Here is a 27,183-nt window from a genome sequence, read left to right as displayed (position 1 = left end):
AGACAATTGCAGAAAAACCCCACTCAGCTTTATTATCTGAGAGTTGTGTGTTCTTTATTACAACAAGCTTATAGTTTATCAAACAATTTTTACCGTGAAAAATGTCTCCGAAGTGAGAGCATGTGAAACTTTTCCAGAAATAAATACCTTGGAGCTAGATGGAATCTGGAAGAGATTAATCTGAATTTTATCAACTGTCACAACACACAAAAAAGCCTCTTCTGCCCTTCTTGTAACAGTATCTGAAAACCCTACAATGCCAAATGGTGCCCATGTGTGGTGCTGCTGAGCCTGCAGGTGGAGTTTGTCCATGCACCTGTGAGCTTTGGTCCTTTTGTGATTCCCAAAAAGTAGCAGCACAGGTTAATAGTGTTCAATATTAATGCAGCAGGAACTCCCGTCACCCCTCCCCAGCTGATCCCCATGACTCCAGGTGTCTGTGTAGGCAGTGCTAAATATCCATTCACCTCTAAGCTGGATACAGAAGAAAGGTGAAGTAAGGGAAGCACCGAAATCTCTAATCTATGGGAACAGGAAATAAATAAATAGTCTAAATGTACAGAGTAGAAAATGTACCTTATACAGTAAAGGCTGAAGTGCAGATTTTAAATGTCCTGTAGAGGAAAATTGCTACTGAGGCACTTTGAGAGTGGGTCATGTGACTACCACCCGTGAGTGTTGTTCTAAGCTGTTCTAGATGGGAGTAGAGTTCCATGGATGTACCACTCACTGATGAGCTTCCTACAGGTATCTGAACAGAATGGTTGCAGCAGAAGCATTTAAAGGGAGAATACATTGTTCTGGTTTGGTTCTCAGTTGTCAAGAAATTTGATGGAACGTTCCCATTTAGTGTTTACAGTTCTTTCCTCCTCCCACCCTTCCTTCCCCACCCCCACTCTTGCGATGCTCATGATGGGGGGGTGCCATCTTGCCCCTTGAGTCTCACTTCAGGTTCCGTCTCAGAAGCAGAAGCAGCAGCTTGGTTTCCTGTAAACCGAAAGGAAGCAAGGGGGATTAAATTTGTGACTAAGAGAACAAAAGGTTACTCGCTCCATCTGTAACGCCACTGCTTTTAGAGTACATCTACACTGCAGAACAAAACCCGCAGCAGCAAGTCTCAGAGCCTGCATCAACTGACTTGGTGTGAGGGGCTCACCCTACTGAGTTAAAAATAGCAGTGTAGACATTCCCACACAGGCTGGAGCTCAGGCAGTGAGACCTCCATTCCCCCCGGCTGGGTTTAGTGGCCCAAGCTCACGCCAGAGCAGGTCCTGGAGAAGTGGATGGAATTTGCAAGCCTCTGGGTTATTTTCAAGGAGAGACTTGGACCAGCAATTTTGAACCACTGCAGGGCTGGCTCTTGCTCTCTGGCTGTTGATAGAGTAGAAGAGGCTGCAGGCTGTATGCTCTGATCCCACTGTACTTGCCTCCTGCAGAGCTTGGGAACTTCACTGGAGGGAATGAGAGTGGTTTTCTATCATGGTTTTCAGTTAAGCATGTTGTTTTCAGAAGCCATTTCGGGAGGAGGGGATGGAATGCCTCAAAATGTTAGCCTCCCTCTTTCATGATCCAAAATAGCATGATGTATATTTAGCCCCTCTACAGGAGACTGTGGCCCTTATTCTTCCTAACGAATGAAAAGGAGCATTGATAAGACTTCCACTAAAAGAGAAGCCACCAGTCAGGTTGAAGCTTATACCCCTTCCCTCACACTCCCAACCACCACCAGCAAACTACTTCTGCTGTGCTTGTATAGCCAGCTGTGTTTTATGTACACACAGCCATGTACCCAAACTCAAAGAAGTGACCAATAATGACTAAATCTTGATCGCACTGAAGTCAGTGGCAAAGCCACCATTGACTTCACTGGGGCCAGATATTGGGCCTAAAACAGGGGTTCTCAAGCTAGGGGTCGGGATCCCTCAGAGGGTTGCGAGGTTATTACATGAGTGTCGTGAGCTGTCAGCCTCTACCCCAAATCTCACTTTGCCTCCAGCATTTATAATGGTGTTAAATATATAAAAAAGTGTTTTTAATTTATAAGGGGGGGTTATACTCAGAGGTTTGCTATCTGAAAGGCTTCACCAGTACAAAGGTTTGAGAACCATTGGCCTAAAAGCAGCAGGCTGTATGCTGCTGAATGCAACCTGTAACATGCACCAAACTTCAAAAGGCTATTCTAGAACAAGGGAGGCTGGGTGCGAAAGTGGGTTTTAAGGGGTTGAGATGACATACTGGAATGCTTAGGTAGGGCAGTGGTAGAGCAACGATTGCTTTCTAAGCGGGGGACATTGCAGTTACAGGGTCACACAAGGAAGCAACGTGAGTTCTTTCGGATGTCTTCTGAAACTCCTGGTAGCTGGCTGCCAATATATTTGCTCTGTGGCTGCTGGATCACATTAGAATCCACTAGTAACATGCTTAAAGGGGTATTATCAGGGTAAAAAGGGTTTAAAAACACATTTTTATCCCTGTTACAAATCAAAGCTCAGAAGATAAAAATGGAAGGAATGTTAAAAACAAAAACTTTACTGTCCCCATTTGTGCTTTTTACACAACAGGCAGGTAGACTGATCAGTGTCACTTTGCTTTGAAAAAAGAAAAGGAGGATCCGATGAAGTGAACTTATGCTCTAATAAATTTGTTAGTCTCTAAGGTGCCGCAAGTCCTCCTTTTCTTTTTACGGATACAGACTAACCCGGCTACTACTCTGAAACTGCTTTGAGTTGGTTTCACTTTTAGGCTCCCCGGCCTTAGTGCTCCCTGCTGGTCAGCATGTGTGACAGCAGCAGCAGAATGGCTGCAGGGGAAAGATTACAAAAAAAAATTCTATTGTTATTAAAAATCATAGAAACATAACTACTGTTTAGGTTTTCAAAGAGCCTATTATTGTAAAGCCTTTGGCACAGTGGGGGTCAGTTTGCCCTGCCGGTGCCCTTTGCCATTACGTTCCCTGCAGTAGAAACATCAGCGCTTGAACTGGTTTACACAAAGAGCTTTGACAGGAGCATGTTAGTGTTTTACCCGTTACGAATTAAAACCTGAATCACCCTCAGACTCACTGTAAGGAGCTCACAGTGACGAGTTCAGACAAATGTACCCATTAAATAAGAAGGCAGTGACACTAGGAAAGAATGAACCATTCCTCTTCAATGTACTTGGGTTTTCCAGCTGTGAGCTTTTCAGGTCACACCTGACTCCCTGAATTTGCATGGAGTTGAATATCTTGGCCTTTCAGGCTAGGCCTAGGGAGCCCATGTCAGTTTCCTCACCTTGCACACTTACCTGCTCCTTCAATGGAGAGCTTGCCTATGTCGCCTGCCAGCTTCCGCATGCTGATGGTGGTTGAGTCTCCTTGGATGTCGTGGATAGCGTTCCTCCGCCCAGTGCGATCACAGGAAATAAAGTCAGTGTATGAGGGCTCAATCTCCATTACTTCACTTGCATTTCCAATGCATAGGAATCCCTGTGGGGAAGAGACAGTCCTGAGGTGAGGTGTCCTCAGAGAAATCTTGCTACATCCTCTTCCGAGCTCTACTCAGGTTAAATGATCACGTGGAGTTTCACTGCAGCATGAAAAAAACAGTTCTGGTTAATTTTGCTTTGGGCCGTCTAATAGCGCCACTAGATTTGCAGGAGAACAACCTTTGTCGTGTGACAGGGCATTGCTTGTAACACTGACCTGTGTCTGGTGAGCGGGGCCAGACAATAAAGATCTGTCTCTTATCAGCACCCCTGTGTGTCTGGCCTTTATTACACCCTCTGCAGTTGGAAGCAAAGAAGATGAGGCACTTGACTGTCCCTTTTTAGCCTTCTCCTTTAGGAGTTAACATGAGAAATGGCTGTGCCCTTTCTGCAGAAATAACTTTATCTTTGCTGTTTCCTGTTATGTTCTTATGGGGATAGTCAGTGGAGGCTGGGGGGAAGGGAGGACCTTCTGCAATGGGTTGTGCACAGAGATGTCCCTTGGATGAAATTCACTACAGTGCCGCTGCCCTGCTATTTTCCACACAAGTCTATTTGGAACAGGTCTGGAGTCCCCACCTCCACCACCTGACTGCTTCACCCATGCACCACTTATAGGGCTGAAGTGGTGCAGCAGTCATCACGCTGGGGGGTGAATTTCACCTGAACAACCTGCCTGTGTGCACCACACAACAGAAGACCTCCAACTCGGCTGTGTTTGATGGGCATGGAACAGATAGCTGCAAAGAGAAAGCCCTGATAGGATTTGATCTAATGTCAGAACAAGGCATGTGAGAACAGCAGGTTTCATCCTGCGTCTGCAGAGAGAATGGAACCTGGTTTGGTTTTTAATGACTTGAGCTCCAATGTTACCGAACCCTGTCCCTAAGTTTCCTCTGTTCCTAAAAAACATCATGGGATCTTTGATCATGGGCCAGATTCAGTTCTTGCACTCAGTGGAGTTATGCCTCTGTATGCCATGGCTGAATTTGGACCCACAAATGGTCAAGGTATCTGCTTTCTATCTCCTCTGAAAGGCCCTTGGAGCAAGCAGTGCTAGGTCGTTGAGTCCATACTGATCTCAGCTGGCGTTTTGTCAGTTTCATTTTGAAATGTATATAATGAAGTGTTCATTTAAACTGCTTGGCAATAAGGAATTAAAGGTGTGAAATTCAAACCTTCTATGATCTTTCTGGGCCATCTGACGCTGGGGCTTATTTCTGTGCTCAACTTCTGAGAACTGTTTGAATGGCCAGATCCTCTCAGCCATGTCAATAACTCCCTGAGCCAGCTCCTTCGCTGGTGTGGTTTGTATTTAAGTTGCTCCTTTTCATTTAAGTTGACTGTAGCTTGCCAGCGTTTGTACAGCACACCCTGTTCAGAGATTTTGTCAGGCTCTGAGACCATGGAAAAGACACACTGTCTTTAAGCATGGAGCTCGCTGTGAAATTCACTTGGAATTCTGCCTTTGCTCTGGAAATCTGCCACTCTTGATTCCTGTTCATGCTTACTAGGCATTTGTTTGGTTTATCCGCGTGCAAGTAAGAGACTATCAGTTATTTCTCTCTCTGATTCTGAGCCACTGAAAGCGGTAGCTTTCACCTAGATGACGCTGGAAATGCTCTGAGCGGGGTCCTGATTACCAGTGCCTTGCTGACGTAAGCTAAAATTCAACTCCTCAGCACCCACCTGTTTCTGCGACGTGGTTAAATGCCCCTAAGGTGAAGCTCCGTGTGAGGTGGAGACTGATTTAGTTCCCTCACAGACTGTGCTCAGCATTGAGCTGCCAAAGATGCCACGTTCAGATGGACCCGTGCCAGGAAATGACATCCAGGAAAAGGAACTGCCTCCTGATGCAACTGCTCATTGTTCCTAACTCACTTTTTGGCAGTTGCCATATACTGAAATCCATTCATGTCTTGTTTATTCTGCATTTGGCTCAGAAGAGAGCCCGGGAGTGCCATCTCTCAGGGACTGAGCTGACCTCTGCCTATGCAGTGGATTGTGCCCAGCCTGCTCGGCAGGGTATCAAGTTCTAAAGCAAATGAGCCGCTCGAGGAGGCTTTGGCAGCAGCAGCAGCGTGCTTACTCCTGTCCCTCCTCAGCTCTTACCAGCCACAGAAAGGAATGAAACAGAATTTCCTGGGCATGTGACCCAAAAAGCAGCTGCAACACTCATGACTGATGAGTTTAAGGGGACACAGTCAGGGCTAAAAACTGACTGCCCCAAAAAGGACTTTCACCTTCAGCAGTACAGATATATTCTTCTCTCCAACCCATGTATCCTGCCAGCAGAAAAATACCCATCAGCTATTGAGCTCCCCATTGCTTGTAATAAACAAAGCAGGGCCTGCTGCCACAATGGACAGACCTGCTCTGAAGGAGCCCCTGAGGGCCAAATTCCCCACTGAAGTAAATAGAGCCCTCCTATGTACTCTAGGGCTGGGTTTAACTCTGCTAAGCTCATTCCAAGGGCCCACAGCAGTGACTTTCTCAGGCTGTGGAAATGCAAGGCCTATTTCTTCAGTATGGTACGGCCCCTTTGTGCTGCTCCACTGACAAACAAGCCTTAAACTCAGCAGCCCTGGCCAGCTGAGAAGGGGAGTGGCCAGTGAAAAGGATTGGCAGGAGAGTGTCTCTTTTCTGACTATTTCCAAGTGCTAGAACAGTTGCTTGGGGCCATAGGTGACCCAACCTAAGTTAGGAGAGCTCTAAGCTGCTCTAAATGACTCCAGGGGCTGAACAAAGAATTGCAGAGCTACCAAGAGAGCATAAAAGCCAACTTTTCCTTTCTCTTTGGGTCCTGCCCTGAACACAGGCCAGCCGCACCTGAGAGTCAGACCCACAGAGAAATAAAAATCATTATCATGTGACCTCAGGAGGCTAAGGTGATGGTTGGTGGGGAGAGTTGGGTAGAGAGATGGAGAAGAAATGGAGGATTAAGGTTAAATACTCCTTCATCCTGAGTTTTAACCGGATGGCTCAGCCTCAAGGGAAATATTTATAAAACTGGTACGTTTCAGCTGCTGATGTGACTCCGAGTGTTAATGTCGTTTTAGGAAGTGCTGGGGTTGGCTCAGTTGCTGGATGTTGGATTTGAAGAAGGGCCTTTGCACACTTTACAGTGGAATCTGCTTCTCAAAATCCTAGACTCTGCAAATATTCCAAACAGGAAATGCAAGCTACTGCCCTCCGAGCAGCTCAGGACTTTGGGGAGGGCCTGACCCTGGTCACCTGATCAGGCAAAACTCCCACTGGCTTGCATGGAGTCAGGAGTGCAGCACTGATACCTCAAGGAAGGAGAGAGTGAGTGAAGGGAATGAAACGAGTCAGACCTTTCCCTGTGCATTTCACAGAAATCGCTGCTAATGGAAGTCTCTCTTCAGCTATCAGCTCCAGAAGGCAGAGGGACTGGCTGGGAGGGGGATTGTCATATTGCCCCACTCTTTCCCTTGGCAATTGTCCTGTGTCAGGTTAGGTTGTAAGCTCCTCAGGGCAAGAATCGTGTTTCTAAAGCATATGTGCTCTTCTGCTACTCCTTAAATAACAACCACTGCCCCTGCCCTGGAATATGGCTTATAACGGGAGGTGCAGTGGCTAATCTCATAACCCCAATATGCCTTAGACAAGGAAAACTCCCCTGAGGGAAGATGGCAAGTGGTATGTTTATGGTGGCTTTTATGCTGAAGACTGAAATTCTTCTCCCTTTGCTCCAGCACTGGTGCTAGCCATGGAGGGGACGCTTGTGTAGACTGGACTTGTGTGTTTTTACTTTCCTGTCATCCAGCCCTGCTCACAGCAGGTCTAGATAAAAAAGCACCAGCAACTGGTCTGCACCACTGGAACTACATCGACGGAGAGATCCTGTAGTTGAGGCCAAAAGGGCGGCCTCCCCCCACCTCCAGGGAGAGAAGAAAATAGGATTTTCTGTAACTTCACCTCACTTTTCTTAACCTCCCCACCATTACCTTCCTCCAGCCGATGTAGCCTCTGCAACCACTGTGTTCATGCTTCTGGTTATTCTCTACCTCTTGCCTGGTTTCCCCAGCGCCAGCAGCATCGCTTTCCCTGCAGTCAGTATTTGGGGAAGGAAGTTCCTCCTCCGGCTAGAATAAGTCCTGGCCTTTTCCCTAGCATGCTGCCATGATGTTATCCCATAACTATCAGTTTGCAGGCCTCACCATGAGAATGACACCTCCCCAGAAGCCAGTGACTTGCTCATTAGTGCACAGTGCAAAGCCCTGCTGTCCTGTGCAGCAATGCGCAGGATCGTTGGCAGAGCTCCCTGCGCATTAGTAACAGGGTTTGACAGGTAGCTGGAGGGCGGCACCGGAAAGAAACCACATGATTCAAGAGCTATTCACAAAACCAATTGTCAATTCCTATCAGGATTCCTCACTTCCTTGCCATTCAGGATTTCCCTGGCTATCAGCGTTCCAAGGATTCTAACACAGTGCTCCAGGCAGGGAGAGGAAAGTTAGCGGTCTGCATTCCTGCTCCCCCGGAAAGAGATCACAGCTGCCGCTTTTCTCATCTTTCTTTTCCTTTCTCCTTCCACCACTTCAGCCTCCAGCAGTTAGAGTTGCTGGGAAAGCATGATCAGCTATTGCCCTCGCCCCTAGTCAGAGTATTGGCTTTACATTGTAAAGGCACCGAGTCCAAATGCATTAGACCAGTGGTTCTCGGTGAGCACAGAATGGCTTCTCTTGAGATGGGGAAGTATCTGTCATTGTTCAAGCAGTGATTGCAGCCCCGGCAAGGATTCTTGAAGGGTTTCCAAGGGCTGTTTTGCCCCCCTCTGCAGCAGCTTCACTTCTTTCCTTGGCAGGCACATTTCTTTTGGCATAAATTCAACCCTGAGCTATATCTGCAGATGAAACCAAAATTGAAGGGGGGAGGGGAAGCAAACACATAGGCATCCTGGGCTAACTTGCAAAGTGCCGGGGCCGGGGGGGGAGGGGATATAAGAGCAGCGGGAGAGCACGCAGGCAGATAAATACATGGAAAGTCCAAAATGTAGGGACAGGATGCAAACAGCTCAGGTACAGAATGATGCCGGGGGGGGACCTAATGCAACACCCTCACAGTGCATTCAAACATTTGCATTTCCATATGTTTCTTAGCTCTTTTCCAATACAACTTCTCCATGTGCATATGCCCTATGCAGTAGTTCCTGGAAGGAGATGCAGGGTTGGCCCTGTGGGTGGGATGGGACATCTTCACAGAAGGATCTTGATCTCAACAAATTGCCCATGATGTGAGACTAAAGACAAATCTGATCTTAGCATGGAACCTCATGCATTTGCACTGACGGCTGCATGGCACGTTGTGAATGGCTGGATTCCACAAATCGAGGAGCTGGTGAGAAAAAAGGCCGAGAGACTGTAGCGTTAGTTGGTTGATGCGCCTGACAGAACAGTTCTGATTATCCGGGGCAATGCTTCATAACGTACACCGGAATGTCCTGCCGATTTGGAAAAGTCATGGGTCAGCATGTGGAGACTTTGCTCTTGGAGCATTTCTGGGAAAGGGGAAGACACTGTGCAAATCATGGGCAGCATCGGCTTGGGTTGATGAGGCTCTCCTGAACTAAGAAAAGGAGTACTTGTGGCACCTTAGAGACTAACAAATTTATTAGAGCATAAAGCTTTTGTGAGCTACAGCTCACTTCATCGGATGCATTATTTGTTAGTCTCTAAGGTGCCACAAGTCATCCGTTTCTTTTTACGGATACAGACTAACACGGCTGCTACTCTGAAACCTGTCTCCTGAATGAGAACCCTTGGCCATGCCCCGTCTTGACCAGCAGGTGGCTCACTTGGCTCATTTTCTATTGCATGGCAGGGCTTGCTTCTTGGGATCCGACTGGGAACGGACTATTGGGGAAAGCTTCCAGTAGATCTGCTAAGGCTGTGCGATTCCTCTGGAAACTTTTCATGGTTTCTAGCCCTTTAAAAGCCTCAGGCTGAGCCCCTCTTCTCATTGGGAAGCTGTTTCTGTACAGAGAACCGGGGGGAGCCATGAGACATCACCCTAATTTTGTTCTTAGGGGCTGATTTTCAAAAGGCAGCATAGTAACTGTGCATGTTGTATCTCCGGGCGGGTGCAGATGAGTCTCTAACTTAGTGTATTGGTAAATTTCAGTCACTGAAAATGTCTCTTAACGTCTGTCGGTCGTAAGAAGGAACGGTCTTCCCTTCCCTGCCTAGCAGAGATTGGAAAAAACACCAACGTGGAAAACAACAACACACTAGAGAGATCTAGAGAACACTGGGATCTAGTCTCACATCATAACCTGACCTTTTACTGTCTGTTTTTAATATTCATTTCAGGTCGAGGGGGAGGAGGGAATTTATAAACGAGGCAGACTCTTGCCAAGAACTCCATGAGGAAGTGTGTATGCAGTGTAGCAGTTTATTAAACCACATCAGTGCATAGAAATCCCTGGGCTTTTGAGAGAGAGAGAGATGTCTCTGACTGCCCCAGGAGGGTCACTGCCTGCATCTCTTTCCCCATTTGCCATTTACAGTAACATATAAACAGCTGCTGCACCAGTGTGTCACAGGGAAGTGTGTGCAGAAGACTTTCCAGTGGAATCAGAGCTTTGGGGTAATTTAAGACCAGAGGCCCTGCTCAAAGTGGTCTGGATGATTCTCAGACTAAGCATTCAACACCTCTCACAAACCTCTCTACCTTCCCAGGACAGAGGAGTCCTTCAGTTCAGCTCTGGGGGGATGATGATGTTATCCACCAGGGGACATGGGCACCAGTGAGAGAGTCCCTTGCCTGAAGAGCTGAGACATCATTTCCTGCCTGTGAATCTGGCTTCATTGCTGACAGCAGAAGCTTTGCAATGGCAGAGGGTTGAGGGGAAGACCTCCACCTTTGCCACTCACCTGCTCTGGGGAGATCATCTTGATTTGACAAACACACTCTCTGGCATGCGCTTATTATTCCTTGCTCATGAAACAACAGAGCTGGAGTAATAATTAATTCCCTGTCTTTACTGACTTGGCCTCTGCATTTTGAGTAGTTTCATTGCTCTGCCTCAGCCAGTGTCACTCCTAAATTCAACAGCAGCCTAAGAACCTGCAGCCCCTTACCCCAAACTCACCTGTTCTTTTGGGCATCCCACTTCTCTGGCTGAAATGGGGCAATTTCTGCTAGGTAGATCCACTCTGACCCTCTCTCCTTCTCTGAGTCAGAGTAGCAACTCAGCAGTTAATTCCCTTTTGCCCCTTACCTTTGTCCGGGGTTGCGGATGGATGACAATCCCATGGAGAACAGGGGGACTAAGCAGGGGAGAGTAATAGAACAAACAAATAATGAATTTTATTAAGATGTAACAGAACGTGCGGGGGATGGCTAAACTCAGCATAAAGTCTGGGAGTCCGCACAGTAAATGTAAAACCAGCTAACACTCAGAGATTGACCTGAACCGGGACACCAGGTCTAACTCGCCTTCCTGATCCAAGCGATAGAGCTATGCTCAGCGATGGACCTGGTCCTATCAGGCAGCAGATCTTGTCTGCCCTAGCCTGGAGCCACTTTCGGCCCAAGACAAGAGCAGCTAACACCTGTGGATGGGTGCTACCTAGGGCTACATATCAGTCCTCATTGAGGGCTTTCAGACATTCTCCCCACAATGGTCCAGCACTGTTGCAGCCTCGCTGATCCTAGCACTGGTGGAAGTGCTTTCTGTGTGCTATTCACCCTTGTACAGAGGGCCAAAGTGCAACTGGATGTCTAGGACTGGTGCTGGCTCTCTGCAGAGGGCAAATTTTGCCCTTGGAAAGTGTAGAGCAGACCTTGGAGAATAACTCATCTGCTCCTGGCAGGCACCAGGATGAGCTGTTCAGGAAATCCGCCAGTGATGTGGGCTAACCCTTCCAGGATGAGCTCCCTCCCCATGAGACTGGAAAAGCTGCCTTTTAATTGCTGGGTTTGCACTACCCTCCCCTGGATCCTGAGGAGAACTGGCTAAGCGGGAATTTTTACATAGCAATTACCATTCAAACAACCCTGCATCACTTAGCCTTCACCCGTGACAGGATGTTTGGCTAGGAGAGGAATCCAGCCTGGTAGTTCTGCAGGGTTGGACAGAGTCTTGGAAATTGGGTGAAACCTCACTGAAGCGGGTGGACTTAACGGCTGCCCTTCAGTCAGGATAAACGTAAGAAGCAGCTAAGCTCCTTTTTCAAGTAAGGCAGCTGAAACCATAGGGGTCACCAACAAAAACGCAGATCATATGCAAAGCTAGGCAGAAACCGAGCTCTGTGGGCAGAGAGGTTTCCCTGTGTATTATTTGATGGAGGTAGATGTGTCTCTGAGCAGAAGCAGACAGAGAAGGCATCAGGAAAGTCAAGCAGACAGGAAGAGAAGCAGTGGTATTATGGCCCTGAGAAAAAGCCAAGAGGGACAGCTTTTTGGGTAGAGTGCTAGCTGGAAAGAGACTTAGAACTGTGAACCTCCTGTTTGATTCCTGCTGTATTCAGGGAAATAGGACCTTGAGGGAATCATAGAATCATAGGACTGGAAGGTACCCCGAGAGGTCATCTAGTCCAATCCCCTGCACTCATGGCAAGACTAAATATTATCTAGACCATTCCTGACAGGTGTTTGTCTAACTGGCTCTTAAAAATCTCCAATGATGGAGATTCCACAACCTCTGTAGGCAATTTATTCCAGGGCTTAACCACCCTGAAAGGAAGTTTTTCCTAATGTTCAACCTAAGCCTCCCTTGCTGCAATTTAATCCAGTTTATTTACAAAGAGCGTACATAAAGAAATACCTGACTGTCCCTGATTTCTTCTCCTAACAGAGACAACCTGTAAGACCCTGAATGCTGTCTAACTGCTCAGGCCAAAAGAGATGACAGCACAGAGTAATGTACAGATTCCTCCAGCAAAATCTGGTTTGTACCAATATACACCTTTAAAGTAAAACAGAGGTGTCCACTCTCAGCAAGCCCTTCCCCACGTCCACGTAGACTGCGTTTCATCTCCTTCAGTCTGGTCAGAAGCAAGACTCCACCTTTGGATTTGGACACACATCCCTCTCAAGGCTCTTCACAACTCCAGCCCTGACTGCCTCCCTGCTTTCATTTGCCCAAGCAGCGTGGTCCAGTGGATTAAGCACAGCCCTAGGAGACAGGAACTCCCAGTATTGATGTGGTTTGCTGTGTGACCTCAGGCAAGTCACTTCCCTTGTGCCTGAGCTTCCCCCTCTGTAAATGGGGACATTGCGTAGCAGGGGCATGGGAGGATAAATTAGTTCATGTTGATCCAGTGCTCTGACAATCTACATTATTATTTCATCCTTCACCCCATCTCACACCTCTGCAGTCCTCCCTCAGCCAGCTGCTCCCTTTGCCAAATCCCTCTCTCTGCTTTGCCCTTGCCTCCAGGCTGCCCGCCAGTAGCTAAACACACTCCCATTTCCATGAGCCAGCCTTCACCTCCCTCTTCAAATCTCCCTGCTTTCACAAAGCCTCTGTGTTCCAAATCTTTTGGCCATTGCCTCTGTCCCTGGCCTATGGACGGGGATACTGTTTTTGCAGGAGTTGAACTGGAAGCTCTTTGGGGCAGGGAACAGCCGCATACATGTCTAGGCTACATCAATGTTGCTGATACAAACACAGCCCTAGGTGCCACTGCCAGATGGCAGTGGATAAAATGGCTACACTGCACTCAAGCGTTCTTCCCCCTTGTTAAGCTTGCTTCCTTACCTCTTGCCTTTCTGATTCTCTTGGTCCTCTCCTGCCTTGGCATTGCAGCGAGGACATAGGCCCTGCATACTGAAGGAGGCTCTGCCCAGCTCTACCTGGCACTTCAGGCATTTTTTGAGAGGGTTCCCTTTTCTATTCTCGGGCTTAGACATTCCACCCAGATCAAGTGGCCACTCCTCGGCTGACTGGAAGGAGGGAAGTTCAAAAGTTAAACACAACGCTAGATTTCTCCACAGAGGTAGGCAAAAAAAACTCACCTTCCTTTACAAAGGGAGATACTTTGAACCTGGCTGCTCTTACATTACATTACATCCTGCTTCATTTCCCCTTTAATACCCTGCGGGGACATGAGTGAATTTGTACAATCTCTTATATAGACAAACAGCTTTCTTCTAAGAATCAGCCCCTTGCCCTCTCATGCCACAGTACAGGATCTATTATTAGAACTCCCCTCTTGGGGCAAGATCCATAACAACAGCAAAGCACATACACCAGCCCCGCTGAGCTCTTAAAATATTTATAGGGTGAGGTGGTTTCTTTCTGAGGGGCTTGCTAGAGCACAGAAAAGGGAGCAACAGGATTTCTGTGCTTCCTTCAGGTCTGCAGGGAAAACTCTTGCGGCACAGCCTCAGCCAGAGGGGGAGCAAGTCTTCGCCCACAAGGATGAACCAGCACGAAGGGTCAAGGGGTTTTCACCAGGACTCTGGCAACAGCCAGCTGGAATTTTAGCAGCCGTTCCAATGACATTGTGCCTGTGAACGAGCAGAAGAAATTTCAACCCAAAGAGCGAGGGGGTTTTCAGTGGGGTATAAGCCCCTGAAAACAAGGTCGGAGCAAGAAACTGCCTCCTCACCCCTAATATAACTCTCTCAAACTTGTCATTCTTCTTGCTTATTATTTGTATTGCCGTAACATGTACGAGCCCCCATCATGGCACTCCATGGCACTGGACAAACACAGAGCAAAGACAGTCCCTGCCCCAAAAAGCTCACAGTCTTAATGTGCTTTGCTGGTACGCTTGGCTCCTGCAAAGTGCTGAATGTTCCCAGCTCTTATTAGCACTTAAAATCATAGCATATCAGGGTTGGAAGGGACTTCAGGAGGTCATCTAGTCCAACCCCCTGCTCAAAGCAGGACTAATCCCCAATTTTCCCCCAGATCCCTAAATGGCCCCCTCAAGGATTGAACTCAAACCCTGGGTTTAGCAAACCACTGAGCTATCCCTCCCCCCATTATGTTGTGGGAGGCAGGGAGCACAGCATCTTAAAGGCTCCACGTTCCTTGGCTGGCAAAGGAATAAAGTAATCGGAGGGAGGGTCTCTAGTCTTGGATCCGTCCATGCATGTGACTCCTATTAACTAGAACCTAATGGGAAAGACTTGCCAGGAACCTCCACTAGCTTTTCCGGGATCTCCCAGCAGCAGCCCAGACAAATGAGATGTCAGGCTGGACTGTGGTATATAGCTCACTGCTGTTCTGGGAAGGAAGTCACTGTAAATAACACTGCACCCTCTGGCTCTCACGCTAAGTTCAGTAAGCTCAGCCACCCCAAGTTAAACACAGCCACCTCCTTCAGCTTTCTGGTTATTGCAAGAGGAGGAAAGATTTAAGCGTTCTTTAAGATTTGCCAAAAAGACAGGGCATAAAGGAGTAACATATGAAGGAGATCTAAGGATCTAACCCTCTGTGTTCATCAACAGATTAATGCTTTTATATTTTATTTGTTTTAAAATATAAATGCATTTCGTGCTCATGGAATTAAAGAACTATCTGAAATGGCCTGAGCTAACCCGACTGTGCATAGGGGCCTGGTGAACTTCCCCTGCATAGCATCAAAACATCTCAGTCCTCACCTGCTTTCTTGCACTCCCTGCTCTTTCAAGTTTGGGCCCCACACACTGCTCTGCCAATGCACCTCAGCCCACCTGCTGCCCTCGTGCACGTCCTGCTGCTCCAGTTCTGAGGACCCCACATAGCTTTGCCAGTGCACCTCCGCACTGACCTGGTAGTATCCCTCACTGCTCCACTCATGGGTTCCTCCTGCATTGCTCTGCCCATGTATTTCAATCCTGACTTGAGCTGTTGCATCTCCTGTTATCGCAGTTCTGGGGCACCCATACAGCTTTCCCAATGCACCTCAAGCCTAGCGTGCAGCATCCCCTTCTGCTCCAGCTCTATGCGCCTCAGAAACTCTGTCAGTGCATCTCAGTTCTGGCCTGCAGCACCTTCAACTGTCCAGTCCCCCAGGCTCCTCACACGTCTGCCAACAGACCTCATTCCTGAGCCACCACATCTCCTGCCACTCCAGCTACTCAAGACACTCTACGTTCCTCCGGGGCATTGTACCAGCAGAGATCCCAACAGACATAACTTATTCAGGGAAGATGGCAAAGTAACAAACAAGGCCCCAGACAGTTGAATAGAACAACTGCGTTTGTGGCTGTGCCTCCTCATTGCCTTTGAAAGAGGGAATTGTGGCGAGGCTTTCAGGAGTGTATTGTTCTGCTTTTGTCAGTGGTAACAGCCTTAATAGCATTTGCATTAGCCAGCCTTAACCTCTGCGCCCCAGTAGCAGCTCTGATCCTGCGCCACCTGTTACTGGCAGCACCAGAGTGTCACTTTATGGTGGTGATAAAAGGCTAATCCCATGTAATGGCAATAAATAAATGCAGCAGAAAGCATGTCTGAGTAATCGAGTGATGAAAGGGAGCTAGCGTAAGTTACTTACTGTTCTCCCTTGTCTGCAGCCTCAAGGGGCACAAACCAGCATCACACCAGCCTGTGAAGGGAGACTGGACTATGAGACAGTGGGTGTGTCTACACAGCAATGGGAGGTGTGACTGTAACATGTGTAGACATACCTGAGCTAGCTTTAAGCCAGACAGTGTGCTTCGGCTCCCCAGTGTGATATGGGACACTGCTCGCAATAATGTTTTTCTTACAGCCCCAGCTCTAGGGTCAGGGATTAAGTGAGAATCGCAGCTTTCATTGCCCCTATGTGAGCAGGGAAAAGTCTGAAAACCTGACCCAAGTGCCCACTAAAGGCTCAGAAACCAGAAGGCAAAGTAAATAACTCCAGATTTATATATTTATAAAAATCTCACGAGTCTTGCGGGCCTGGATCATTAGTTTGAATGTTTGGGATTGGCAATACAGGTAATGTGACACCTTATTCCACTAAACTCTTCCCTCTGAGTATCCGGCGTCAGAGCTGCTGACTCAAGGGATTGAAACCAAGCTATGGTAGGGGGAGCTGTGAGCTGGAGTCTATTCTGACTCACAAAACACCAACAACCTTTGTTACTCAGTTCCATATTCCGCCCTGTGCAACACCTCGGAAGACAGTGAATCTCTATTACTGATGATGAGGATGCCTGACCCAGAATGAACCCAGCTTGACTTTCAAGACCCAGGCTGAGTTTGGGACATGGGCAGCTAGGGGGAAAAGCTCTCTTGGCTTGAAAAGGGAGCATTTTGGACCTGAGTCAGAGAAATAATTAACATAGAGACCATGGTGACATTTGTACACCGTTATCCCATTCAGAACAGAACTGCCCCTCCAAGTTACTGTCATGGTTCCTGTCTGAGCTAATGTAGATTGAGGGAGAGGGAAGAAAAAGGCCAACTGAACATAACAGTCCTCTTCTCTCCTCATTTTCTCTCTGTCCTTAATATCACCTGTCTGTCTGGATAGGCATTTATTCTGCCTATCCTCACTGTGGTATGAATACTTCTGTGAAGGTCAGTTTCAGACCAAGCTAAGCTTCCCTTTCAGCTGGGAGGCCAGCTCCTCAGTTGGTGTGAGTCACTGCAGCTCTGTCCAATGGAGTTAAGCCAACTGACACCCGCTGAGGATCTGGCCCTTGCTTGGGGATGGAAGAGACACTATACCAGTCTGTCTACCTGCATGAGGGCAGGGTTGATTTCATTCTGCCTTAGGAACAAGTGTCTGTCCTAAAAATCCCCCGTGACAGTGATTCACAGTCTCCCTTGGCAACCAAGCTTTTATAAAGTTTTTTCTGAGATCTAGCCTGATTTTTCAAAGTTGCATTTTAAACCTTCTCAGCATGTTGATTAATGGAAATAATTGGTTCCTTCACTCAGCCATAAGCCAGTTGCCATGACAGTGTTTGTATTTTTGCTTTGTTCCCATGCTGAATTTGTTTTACGCATCCCATAGTTTCTAAGTGCTAATAAATGAGGGGTCTTTCTTTCTACATCCTCTAGGGAAGGAGCACATTACTGAAGAGCTGGGCTCCACTTGCAAAGCAGGGGTCAGTGCAGACAGAGTACTGCAGGGTACCAGAGTCTACATATGAGCCCTCTCTAGGAAAGGGAAGACTTGGCACATTAAAGTTAACTATCTAGCTTAAAAAGAACAAGAGCTGAACCCACAGAACTGGGATGATCCAGCACCCACATGAGTACATTAGTGATAAAGATAAAAATACTTCTGCTGGAGGGAAACCATCAGTGCCTTTTGGCCTGGTTATACGAACCCAAGCAGCCACAAGGCCCTACGGGGGAGACCCCAGTGGTAGGGCACCTTTCTGCCAGGTATGGACACAGGTAGCATATCAGGGAGGTGTCAGGGATTTACAGGGTAGGGTCAGAACATGCCTATCCCCTGGCTATTCTGTAGAGCTGCAATGGCCCTGGAAGGCTATTGTAGCAGTCGCAATGTAAAGCAGCCTTCAGGCCTGATCTGACCCGCACCTCGGGCCTAGCCGACTTCCAAGAGCCTCAGACTAGGGCAGACACATTGCCTCTGCTCTCCATCCTGTGACAGGTTTTGTACCAGGGCAGAGAAGAATCCAGGGCACTATACTTGCTACCCACCAAACAGATGTAACACATGGAGCCTTGTATTTCTGGGGTGAGCTGTTCCATGGCGGTTAGCCCCTACTTGCTGATTCTAACCTATGTCTGTGTGCCCTTCATAGAGCGCTGGAAGGGGGGAATATCACTGAGCAGCAGGGAGTATTATGGTGGCATATTTTTTATTTTTATTTTTCCCTGGGATTTTTTATTTGTTTGTATGGAAGATATTAATAAAACAATGAGTATGGAAAAGACTGAAAGGAGGGTCTACAGAAAACAGACTCTGATCACTGGTGTGTGTCCACTCAAAGGGTGAAAACTACCCCATACTCCCACAGCGCATTAGGGCAATGCGATTCTCCCCAGGCTGCTGAATGCCGAGTGACCTGTCAGGATACGGACTACATCAGTTCCCTTCTTCTAATCCCACTGGTTTAGGGCATTCCATTCAAGACTGTGCTTCCATGTCCCCTGGCAGGGCTGTAGGGGTGTGGAACCAGGCATGGAAGGGTTAAATGGCTGGGGAGCAGATACAGCTGGGGCTCATTTTCAACAAGGGCCAGTGGCTGTTGCCATGTATAAAAGGAAGCAGGAAGACATAAGGTGTGGGTAATGGGAGTGGGAAGTAAGCAGTAATTCAGGAAGACTGAGGGCCCTGCTGTTTGGGGAAGTGCTTTGTACCCAGAGAGGAAAGGAAATGAATTTGATGTGACCTCTGTTTATATCCTGAGAAGGGGAGAAACTAGAGTTCTCTTGTTTTGTGAGAATGCTGGTTTTCTCACTAAGAAGGGAGAGCCCAGACACCTGTCTTGCAGGCTAGGGTATACAATTCTCAGCCTAAAAGAGTTCAGGTAGACTATGTGAGCACAACATGCACAGAACCCAGGGCACCTCTATCGTTCTCCTCCTATTCAAACCTCCACTAGCCTAGGAGAGTCACATTCAGCTTTCCAAAGAAATATTTCTTTTTGAATAGGAATGATCTGAAGGGTCTGGCCCAGGGGAGTAGGCAGCAAGCTGACTCGTGGGTCACGTCCCCAGCAGCTCTCGGTAAGAGCACAAAAAGAAAGCAGATGACGCTAGAGAACGTTACTAAGGAAAAAGCCTGTCTGATTAGCAACACTGGCTCCAGTCTGCTCCCAAAGTAGCATCTTATATATTCTTCCCTCCCATTAAAAGAAAACATCTTATATGATCCATAATAGGGCAGTTGTAATGTTTGCCTTGAATGATGAAGGAAAATCCCTACCTTTGGGGTTATAAGAAAAACCGAGACTGTGGAATTAGTCTCCCAGGGGCAGTTGCAAAGTTGTCATCAGTGGCTTTCAGGCAAGACTAGACTAGACATCCATGTATTAGAGACAATTTAGGCATAATAGAATCAGTCCTGCTGTGGAGCAAGGGGACTCACAAGCCCAGTCCAAATGCTTTTGTTATCTGCCTAGAATTGTCATCTTCACCTGCTATGCTGACTCACTGAAACGCCTTAAAACTTCCCGCCCAAAGTGAGATGGCCAGGCTGGGCTGAAACAACTCTTCCTCTGTGTGCTTAGGAAAAGAAAGGTGGAGAATTCCTTCGCAGACATGCATTAAGCAACAGCAGCTTCTCTCTATAGACAGGTTAAATCCTGCTCTGTGTAAATTGCAGCACTAGAGCCAGATACACATGCAGATGCTACAGAGTTGGGGCAGCAGTCTTCCCCCACGTGGACTTGACTGATTTAATCAGCAAAACAGAGAAAGCGCCCAAGCATGTAGAAGAGTCATATTTTATGCCTCCACTGGGATTCCACCTCCGCCCCCGATCTCCCACTAGGCTGGGATGGCTGTACATACACTGTCTCAAACACCTGAGGGGCAGAGTGCTGTGCACAGCAGGTGCATGGCAAACCATTGAGAGGATTTGCAGGAAAAATGAGGCTGGATGCACCAGAGAATCCTTTCGGATTATGGTCCTTTATAACCAAAGTTACAAACAGTGCAATTGTGATGGCAGAGAGGTCCACATTACCAGCCAATAGTACCAAAACCCAGCATAGCTGATGCCTAAATCGCTCGCCCAGAGAGCGGGGGATTGAATCTGGGAAGCCTAGAGGGCATAGCCAGCGGCACTCTGATTGCATGGATTTATCCGTTAACACCTATCCTCCACAATGGGGAAGCAGTGGCTACAGAGCCAGAGGACTCTGTCCACTGGATCTCTTAACCCCTTTGTGCATTATTCAGGCTTTGCAAAAGGGTGAGGATTTGGGGCTCACCAGGGATTTTTAGATATAATCTAAACACAGAGTTAGGGTCTCTGACATGCATTTGTATAGGCAAGAAATGTTTAATGAATGTGTAAGTGCAACGTGTAACAAAGGGCAGGGTGTGTGTATCTCAATGTTTTCAAAATATACCCCAAATGCTGCACAAAATACATCAACGACTCATAGACTTTAAGGTCAGAAGGGACCATTATGATCATCTAGTCTGACCTCCTGCGCAACGCAGGCCACAGAATCCCACCCACCCACTCCTGTAACAAACCCCTGACCTATGTCTGAGCTATTGAAGTCCTCAACTCGTGGTTTAAAGACTTCAAGGTGCAGAGAATTCTCCAGCAAGTGACCCATGCCATGCAAACTGAGAGACAGCAGACCATGGTTTGCATTAGCATGTGCCCTGGCAGCCAGCATTTCACCATGGTTTGGTAAAGTACCGTACCATGGCATATGTTGTAAGTATAGGCCTACTGTAAGAAAGTCATGTACAACGGTACAGTAGATGTTAACCATAAAGGTGGGTGCAATATCTACACATCCAGCAATGAGTCCTGTCTGGAGTCTAGGAGGGATCACGCAAACTTTAAGGTTCAGACCTTCAGGGGCAAAACCCTTGCTAATAACACATGAGTTGGGGTTGTGTACAGACACCAGGATCACATACAAACAAATGGGGAATTTGCAACAATTCCCCTTAATTCCATGGCCCAGCTATGCCACTCCACAAAGGTTTTCTGCATATTATTCAGAATGAGTTCCTAAGGCTTATATGTTATCTCCTTTCATTGGTCAGCTCCCAGACTGCTGTACCTTCAACCCATTGCTTGGGTCTCACTATCTAATTAACCCTTTATAGAAGTTAGAGGAGACCTATGTTAGATGCCAACACAGTCCAGTCAGTAGGATGTATGGGTGTGTCCTAAAGCTTCTTTTTAGCTTTCATTCAGCTACCTTCTAGCAGTTATTCTCAACGTAGCAAGCAGTCATGTATCTTTTTACAAAATGGAGGGGGGAAAAATCCTTCCAGTTTGTGTGAATTTAAGTCACCCTGTAAATGAAAAAATCAAGTCACCTCAGCTGCCTTTCCAGATAACCAATTAGAATGTAAAATCTTACCTTATTTAATTGACCCTCCTATTATCCATGTCTTCAGATGTTCAGCTGCGTACACATCAGGACAAATGTTTCTGAGGAACAGGAGAAAGGAAAAATAACTATCATGAAAATTGGCTATGCTTTAATTAGTAACTTCACTGTGCGGACCCCTCTTTAAATCTACCTGTGACCGCAGCTGCCAAGGAAATGCACGTGCTGAAAGGGCCTTACCCGGCAGACTGGGGACCTGGCTTTCCAGGGCCTGGCTTGATGGACACGAAGGCAGGGAACTCATCTACATTGGGATTTAACCGCTCGTGTGAACCACGATATCTACATCAGGGGTTTGCAACAGTGCAGCAACCCCATTGGCTATAGCCCCAATGCAGACAAAGCCTAGGAAGAGGCCCTGCTTCCAAAAGTGGTTTCTCTCTCTCTCTCTCTCTCTTTTAAACTGATTTGCATATGCTGTGGAGAAGTGCAACAACCCCACTTCTGACAGCTTGAACCCAGCAGGGTCAGAGGATTCACTGGCTCTCTCAAGAATGTAAATACATTTCAGTTTCCAGCCAAACTGGAGTTTAAATCAGTGAAACTTCCCTATTAGATGCTTTAAGACCAAAGGGGAAATTTGGTACTCTGCTTTTAGATGATTTGTTTAGTTTATCTTGTTTAGGTTTACTCACCATTGCCTGCAGCTGAATGTTATCCCTATGTCCCTGAACCTCAGTCAAATAAATTTCCTCTGTAGTCCTAACAACTGCTGGTCCTGCAAAATTCAGCCAAGGCACTTATTTATTTTAGCAGCTGTTTGAGCTTTCAGACCAACTGGAACATCATGGACTGTTTTTTCCTTTTGTCCCAGGGGCAAATATTAGCAGAATGGAAAGCAAGAACTAGCTGGTGCAGCAACTTTAACTGGTTTAATTCATTAGCCCAATGTACTGCTACGACAGGCATAATCCTTCCCCAGCTGCAACCATCGTACAGATCTGGGCCCTTTCTTTTTTTTCTTTGGCTTTCCACTGAATTATTGAGTGATTGGAGCAGGAGGCAAGACTCATGAGGTCCATCGCTGGCTCTGCCACTGATTCATGTGCGACCTTGGGCAAGTCACTTTGCTTCTTTGTACCTAAGTTTCCTCATCAGTAGAATGGCACTATTATTAATTCTTGCTTTTCTCACAGAGGGAGTTGGGAGACTTGCTTATTTAATGTTTGGGAAGCACTTTGAGATGGTCAGATGACAGGGGCTATATAAATGCAAAATACTAAGCATTATTATTAGAGTCCAGATAAAGAAGGGAAAATTTGACCACACACATTTACTGCATTGTTTCCTCCTTTGACAATCAGGAGCTCCACTGGCATGCCAGGCTGGAAACGAATCAGCATTCCCACATGTCTGGCAAATACATTGCCCCCAGTAGGGTACCACCCGGGCACATGAATCTAGGAAGGAAGGATGCCCACCTAGAAAGTCCATGCTCTTCCATTTTGCTTCTTTGCCCTCCTGCTCTTCTATGTCTCACTGGCTGTGCAGCCCAAAGAGCCAGAGCCCAGTGCTTCAGATTTGCTGCAAATACAGATGTGGCTCTGCCCCAGGAGGAGCTTAAAACCAAAGATCCATAAGGGCATGCTCGCCTGAACTAGCAAGCAAAGAGGTAGGATTGTGCAGGCCTGCTCTTCTGGGGTGAAATTTGCCTTTGCCCCCCAAAGTAATCAACTTTGAGAGGGCAACTCATTGGTTGGCTGGAGGGTGGAATTCAACTTTCCAACCCACAGTCATCCACAGCCTTGATTCCAGCCTGTGGACTGGAACGGTGAGCACTGTCCCACCCCAATCCCCTACATGAGGATTCTGGGCCATTGGAGGTGCATACGTGAGGTTTGGCAAGGGCCAGTCCCCAAGGGCTCACTGAGCCATATAGACCTGGCATGTAGACCCCTCTGGAGCATGTGGGAGTACAGATGCCTCCTGTTGGGGTTGTGCGGCTCATGCACCCTCCCAGCCAGGGCTATTGCTGGATTAGAAGAAAAGAGTGACAAAAATGATTAACGATCTAAAAAACATGACCTATGAGAGAAGATTGAAAAAATTGGGTTTGTTTAGTCTGCAAAAGAGAAGACTGAGAGGGGACATGATAACAGTTTTCAAGTAAATAAAAGGTTGTTACAAGGAGGAGGGCGAAAAATTGTTCTTCTTACCCTCTGATGACAGTACAAGAAGCAATGGGCGAAAGTTCCAGCAAGGGAGGTTTAGGTTGAAACTAAAAACTAAAAACTTCCTAATGGTCAGAGTGGTTAAGCACTGGAATAAATTGCCTAAGGAGGTTGTGGAATCTCGATCATTGGAGATTTTTAAGAGCAAGTTAGACAAATATCTGGCAGGAATGGTCTAGATAATTAGTCCTGCCATGAGTACAAGGGAAGGGACTAGATGACTTCTTGAGGTCCCTTCCAGTTCTATGATTAATGTGATGCAAAGGCCTTCCAGGCAGGGATGACTTTCACACAGTAGGTTCCCCTTGTAACCATAGGAGTCTCATTCTGGGCTTTGTGTGAGGCGTTGGAGTAACTGATCCAGGAATACTGGCATTTCAGATCTTTATCCGGTACCTTTATCTAGTGACTTTAATGGGCAACTATTTCAGGACACCTGAAGGACCATCGCAGTGTATCTGATTGTCTGAACCTGATTGTGCATGAATCACACTAGCATTGCCTTCAGCCAAATACACATCTTTTTTGTGCTCCATTCTCTGACGTTACTGGGTGGTAGCTGAACACGTGGAATTAATGCAGTGATCCCAGCACAGTTTCAAAATGAACAGATGTTCCAAAAGTCCTGGAACTATTCTGGCATAATTCAGCATTATTCTGCACAACAGATGCTTTGGTATCACTTCTGATCTAGAGAGGAAATCCCTTTTGGTTAAGTCCAGGTGACAGCAGCTTGGAAAAGGTCAGCCTCACACTTCTTGATTCATGGGCAAACAATGGACTGAATTCAGCCTGAGGCACATAGTAATTGCCTTATCAGCTCAGACCAGTGACCCAGATAGTCCTATATCCTGCCTCCAACAATAGTCAGCACCAGCTGCTTTAGATAAAAGTGCAAGAAATCCTGCAATGGACAGTTGTAGAATATCCCCCCGCCCACCTCAGTTAGTAGTTGTCCTGAAACAAAAAGTATATGCTATTCATTATAACTGTGAATATTCATCTCCATACATATGCCTGACCTGTTTTTGAAATCTACTAAACTCTTAGTCTCAGTGATATCTTGTGGCAATGAGTTCCACAGGTTAGTTATGGTCTGTGTAAAAAGCAACTTTGCCAAAGTCAATGGAGTTACACCAGGGATAATTTGTGCCTGCACTGCCATCACCAACAAATCCAAGTATTACAGAGCTCTTATGGGAATGCCCCCATGCAGTGACTTGTGATTTGTAACCTTTCTAATGGAGAGTGGGCACAGAGAAGACACACAAAGGTCTCAAAGCCTCATTCCAATGTAAATGCTGGGTTGCGATATAAAGAATTTAGCAAATCATAGCACAAGCCATGGAACCGTATGGGGGAGAAGTGGACAAATACACACCCCCAGGGTGAGACACAGTGAAATGTTTGCAGCCAAGGAATAAATAGTTTAAGGCGGTAGAGGAAAGTTTCCCTACACTTAAATCACTGGCCCTAGACTGGTTGATTTCTGGAATGATGTTACTACCAAGGTATAGAAATGATCCTGAGTAGCTGGGAATGATGTATAGGAAGTAGGTGTAGCTTTGCCTGGGAGACTTGGCGTTTCCTGTTGTGGTTGAGATGGCTGGGTATTACTGAGATAGATGACTGGTGTCTCTAGAGACCTTCAGTGAAACTGCATTTGCGGCGTAATGAAACCAGGTGTTGAGCCTCAACCCATCCATATGTCCTTGCCACCAACGTAGTGTCCCTCACTAGAAACAAGAGGCTTGAAGTGTCTTCAGGATGCTGGTTACTCATAATTCTGTAGCTCTCTCTAGCTCGCAGATTGGAAAATGCAGATTGTGCTTCACAGTTACCACACAGGGTCTGTCTTGGCCTGGATTCAGCAGCCGTGGAATGGACTGCTTACTGCATTACATGCTGCATCTCCTTATTAAACAGGAGGGTTCTGGCAATCCTTAGTGCAGAACTCCATGGGCTGCATCTGGCTTGCAGGCTGAGCTTGGAGTTTTCCCCTCTCTAAAGGACTCACCTTAGTGCTATTTCATTGGTGCAACATACTGTCTAGGTCTACCTCTTATTTGATGTACTCTTTAATAGACTCAGCTATCCATCCATCCATCCATCCCAGGAGAATCTAGGCACCAGTGAGACTGCTCCTGTGAGTAAGGCAAGCTGGATTTGGTTCACATTTTGTGGACCTAGTACCACCTCCTGAGCAAATGGAAACATTTCCCTTCCTTCATCCCTTTTCACCTGTTGTGAGGTTCATATGATCTGCGCCCCCATAAGCCATATCAGTTGCTCAGGGGGACAAAGCCCTGATCCACAAGGGAGGATTTTTCAATCCAGTTTCTAAAGTGTTTTGCTGATCCCTCCCCACTGTGGCTTTATTTAAGGCTCTTCATTTTAAAACAGTGAGTTTTTTGCATTTGCTTATAAGGCTGGACCCTACAGCATCTCTGATTCTGCTTCCATTGAAGCTAGTGACAAAACTCCCATTCACATCAATGGTGCACACTGAACCGTTAGTACACATGCCATTCCTCGCAGTACTTAATGATATTTCATGTTATAACATGACCACCCTGATCGCAGCACAAGGTGCCTGGTACAGTATATGCTCCATACACAGAGTCCCTCAGGACAGCTTGTGGATTTGTATTATTGTTTCATGCGTAAACCAAAGGCTAAAGCAATGCTGTAGGATATTCTGTGCCAGTGCCTGGTCACTTTCTGGAAATAAACAGACAGACTACAGAAATCAGACTAGATGTTCCCATTGGTGTCACAGAGACACGTTGCGTTTTGATTGCTAAATAATGAATACACTCTCTCCCACTTGCCCTATGGAGCAAGCACTGAATGGCATTCCTTTCAAGTGGAATGGTAGCCACATCCCTACCAACCACCCTACAAACACTATGTAGAAAAATGGGATTCCATCTAGTCTGCGGTTTGTGGGCAGTTTGATTCTGCCATTCCCAGTAGTTTAGGCAAAAGCTTAATATATCTTTAGACAAATAATCAGAGTCACAGTTCTGGCTCCCACACAACAATGCTGAGAGCTTTGGACCAGATCAGCACGTCCTTGTAATCGCATACGTATCACTGTGTAAAAATAACGACTCCTATATCTGATGCACCGTAAATTGCTAACATTTGTATTCTCTGCAGCTCATTCTCTCTTAGCAGCATGTAAAACTGTACTTACGGAACACAGCTCCAGCTGCTCTCCAAGTTAAGAAATCAAGCCGTTAATGAACAAATCCAGGCTCAGTTAATGCCCCCCCCCCCCCCAACACACACACACAGCATACCTGCCTGGTATGGCAAGCAGCCAAGCTGGCCAGCTTATCACAGTCAGTTTCAGACTTACAGTTTCTTTGTAATAATAGCTGCTAAATGAAGTTGCACTTCAAGGGTTTGGGGGGCGTGTCCTGCCTCTCTTTCCAAGTCCCTGTTTGTTGTAATCCAATGCTCAGCTTGATGATGTCAAGCAGCTACTTGCTCAGTTTCAACCTCCCTGCACGCAGGAGGATCTATTTCCTTTTAGCAAAAGCTTTGTTTAGATTTGCATTGAAACCTCATCTCCCAGCAGCTG

At 46.9% G+C, this 27,183-nt stretch overlaps 1 protein-coding gene across 2 annotated transcripts; it reads right to left on the bottom strand.

Moving 5' to 3' along the window:
• Positions 1-37: 37 nt before the first annotated feature.
• PKIG (cAMP-dependent protein kinase inhibitor gamma) lies at positions 38-27,183 on the bottom strand. Of its 2 annotated transcripts, none has more exons than XM_037915623.2 (4): positions 26,794-27,183; positions 21,394-21,464; positions 3,273-3,466; positions 38-987 (listed from the first exon to the last, which is right to left on the bottom strand). In XM_037915623.2, exons 3-4 carry the CDS (start codon positions 3,431-3,433, stop codon positions 960-962), a joined length of 189 nt encoding a protein of 62 aa, XP_037771551.1. In that variant the 5' UTR covers positions 3,434-3,466; positions 21,394-21,464; positions 26,794-27,183; the 3' UTR covers positions 38-959. The 2 variants fall into 2 exon arrangements, with proteins under 2 accessions (XP_037771551.1, XP_037771550.1); XM_037915622.2 differs by having other exon boundaries at positions 3,286-3,466; positions 26,794-27,001.

Source organism: Chelonia mydas, chromosome 13 (assembly GCF_015237465.2).
Source record: "Chelonia mydas isolate rCheMyd1 chromosome 13, rCheMyd1.pri.v2, whole genome shotgun sequence".
NCBI classification, from domain to species: Eukaryota; Metazoa; Chordata; order Testudines; family Cheloniidae; genus Chelonia; species Chelonia mydas.
Note: the sequence above shows the minus strand (reverse complement) of the source record. Positions and strands in the feature narration are given on the sequence as shown.

Bases quoted from the DNA above. Each gene is read 5' to 3' on its own strand.
- PKIG (XM_037915622.2), bottom strand. From the start codon at position 3,433: ATGGAGATTGAGCCCTCATACACTGACTTTATTTCCTGTGATCGCACT. The intron at 988-3,285 runs GTAAGTGTGCAA...TTCGGTTTACAG, and splicing joins GCTCTCCATTGAAGGAGCAG to GAAACCAAGCTGCTGCTTCT.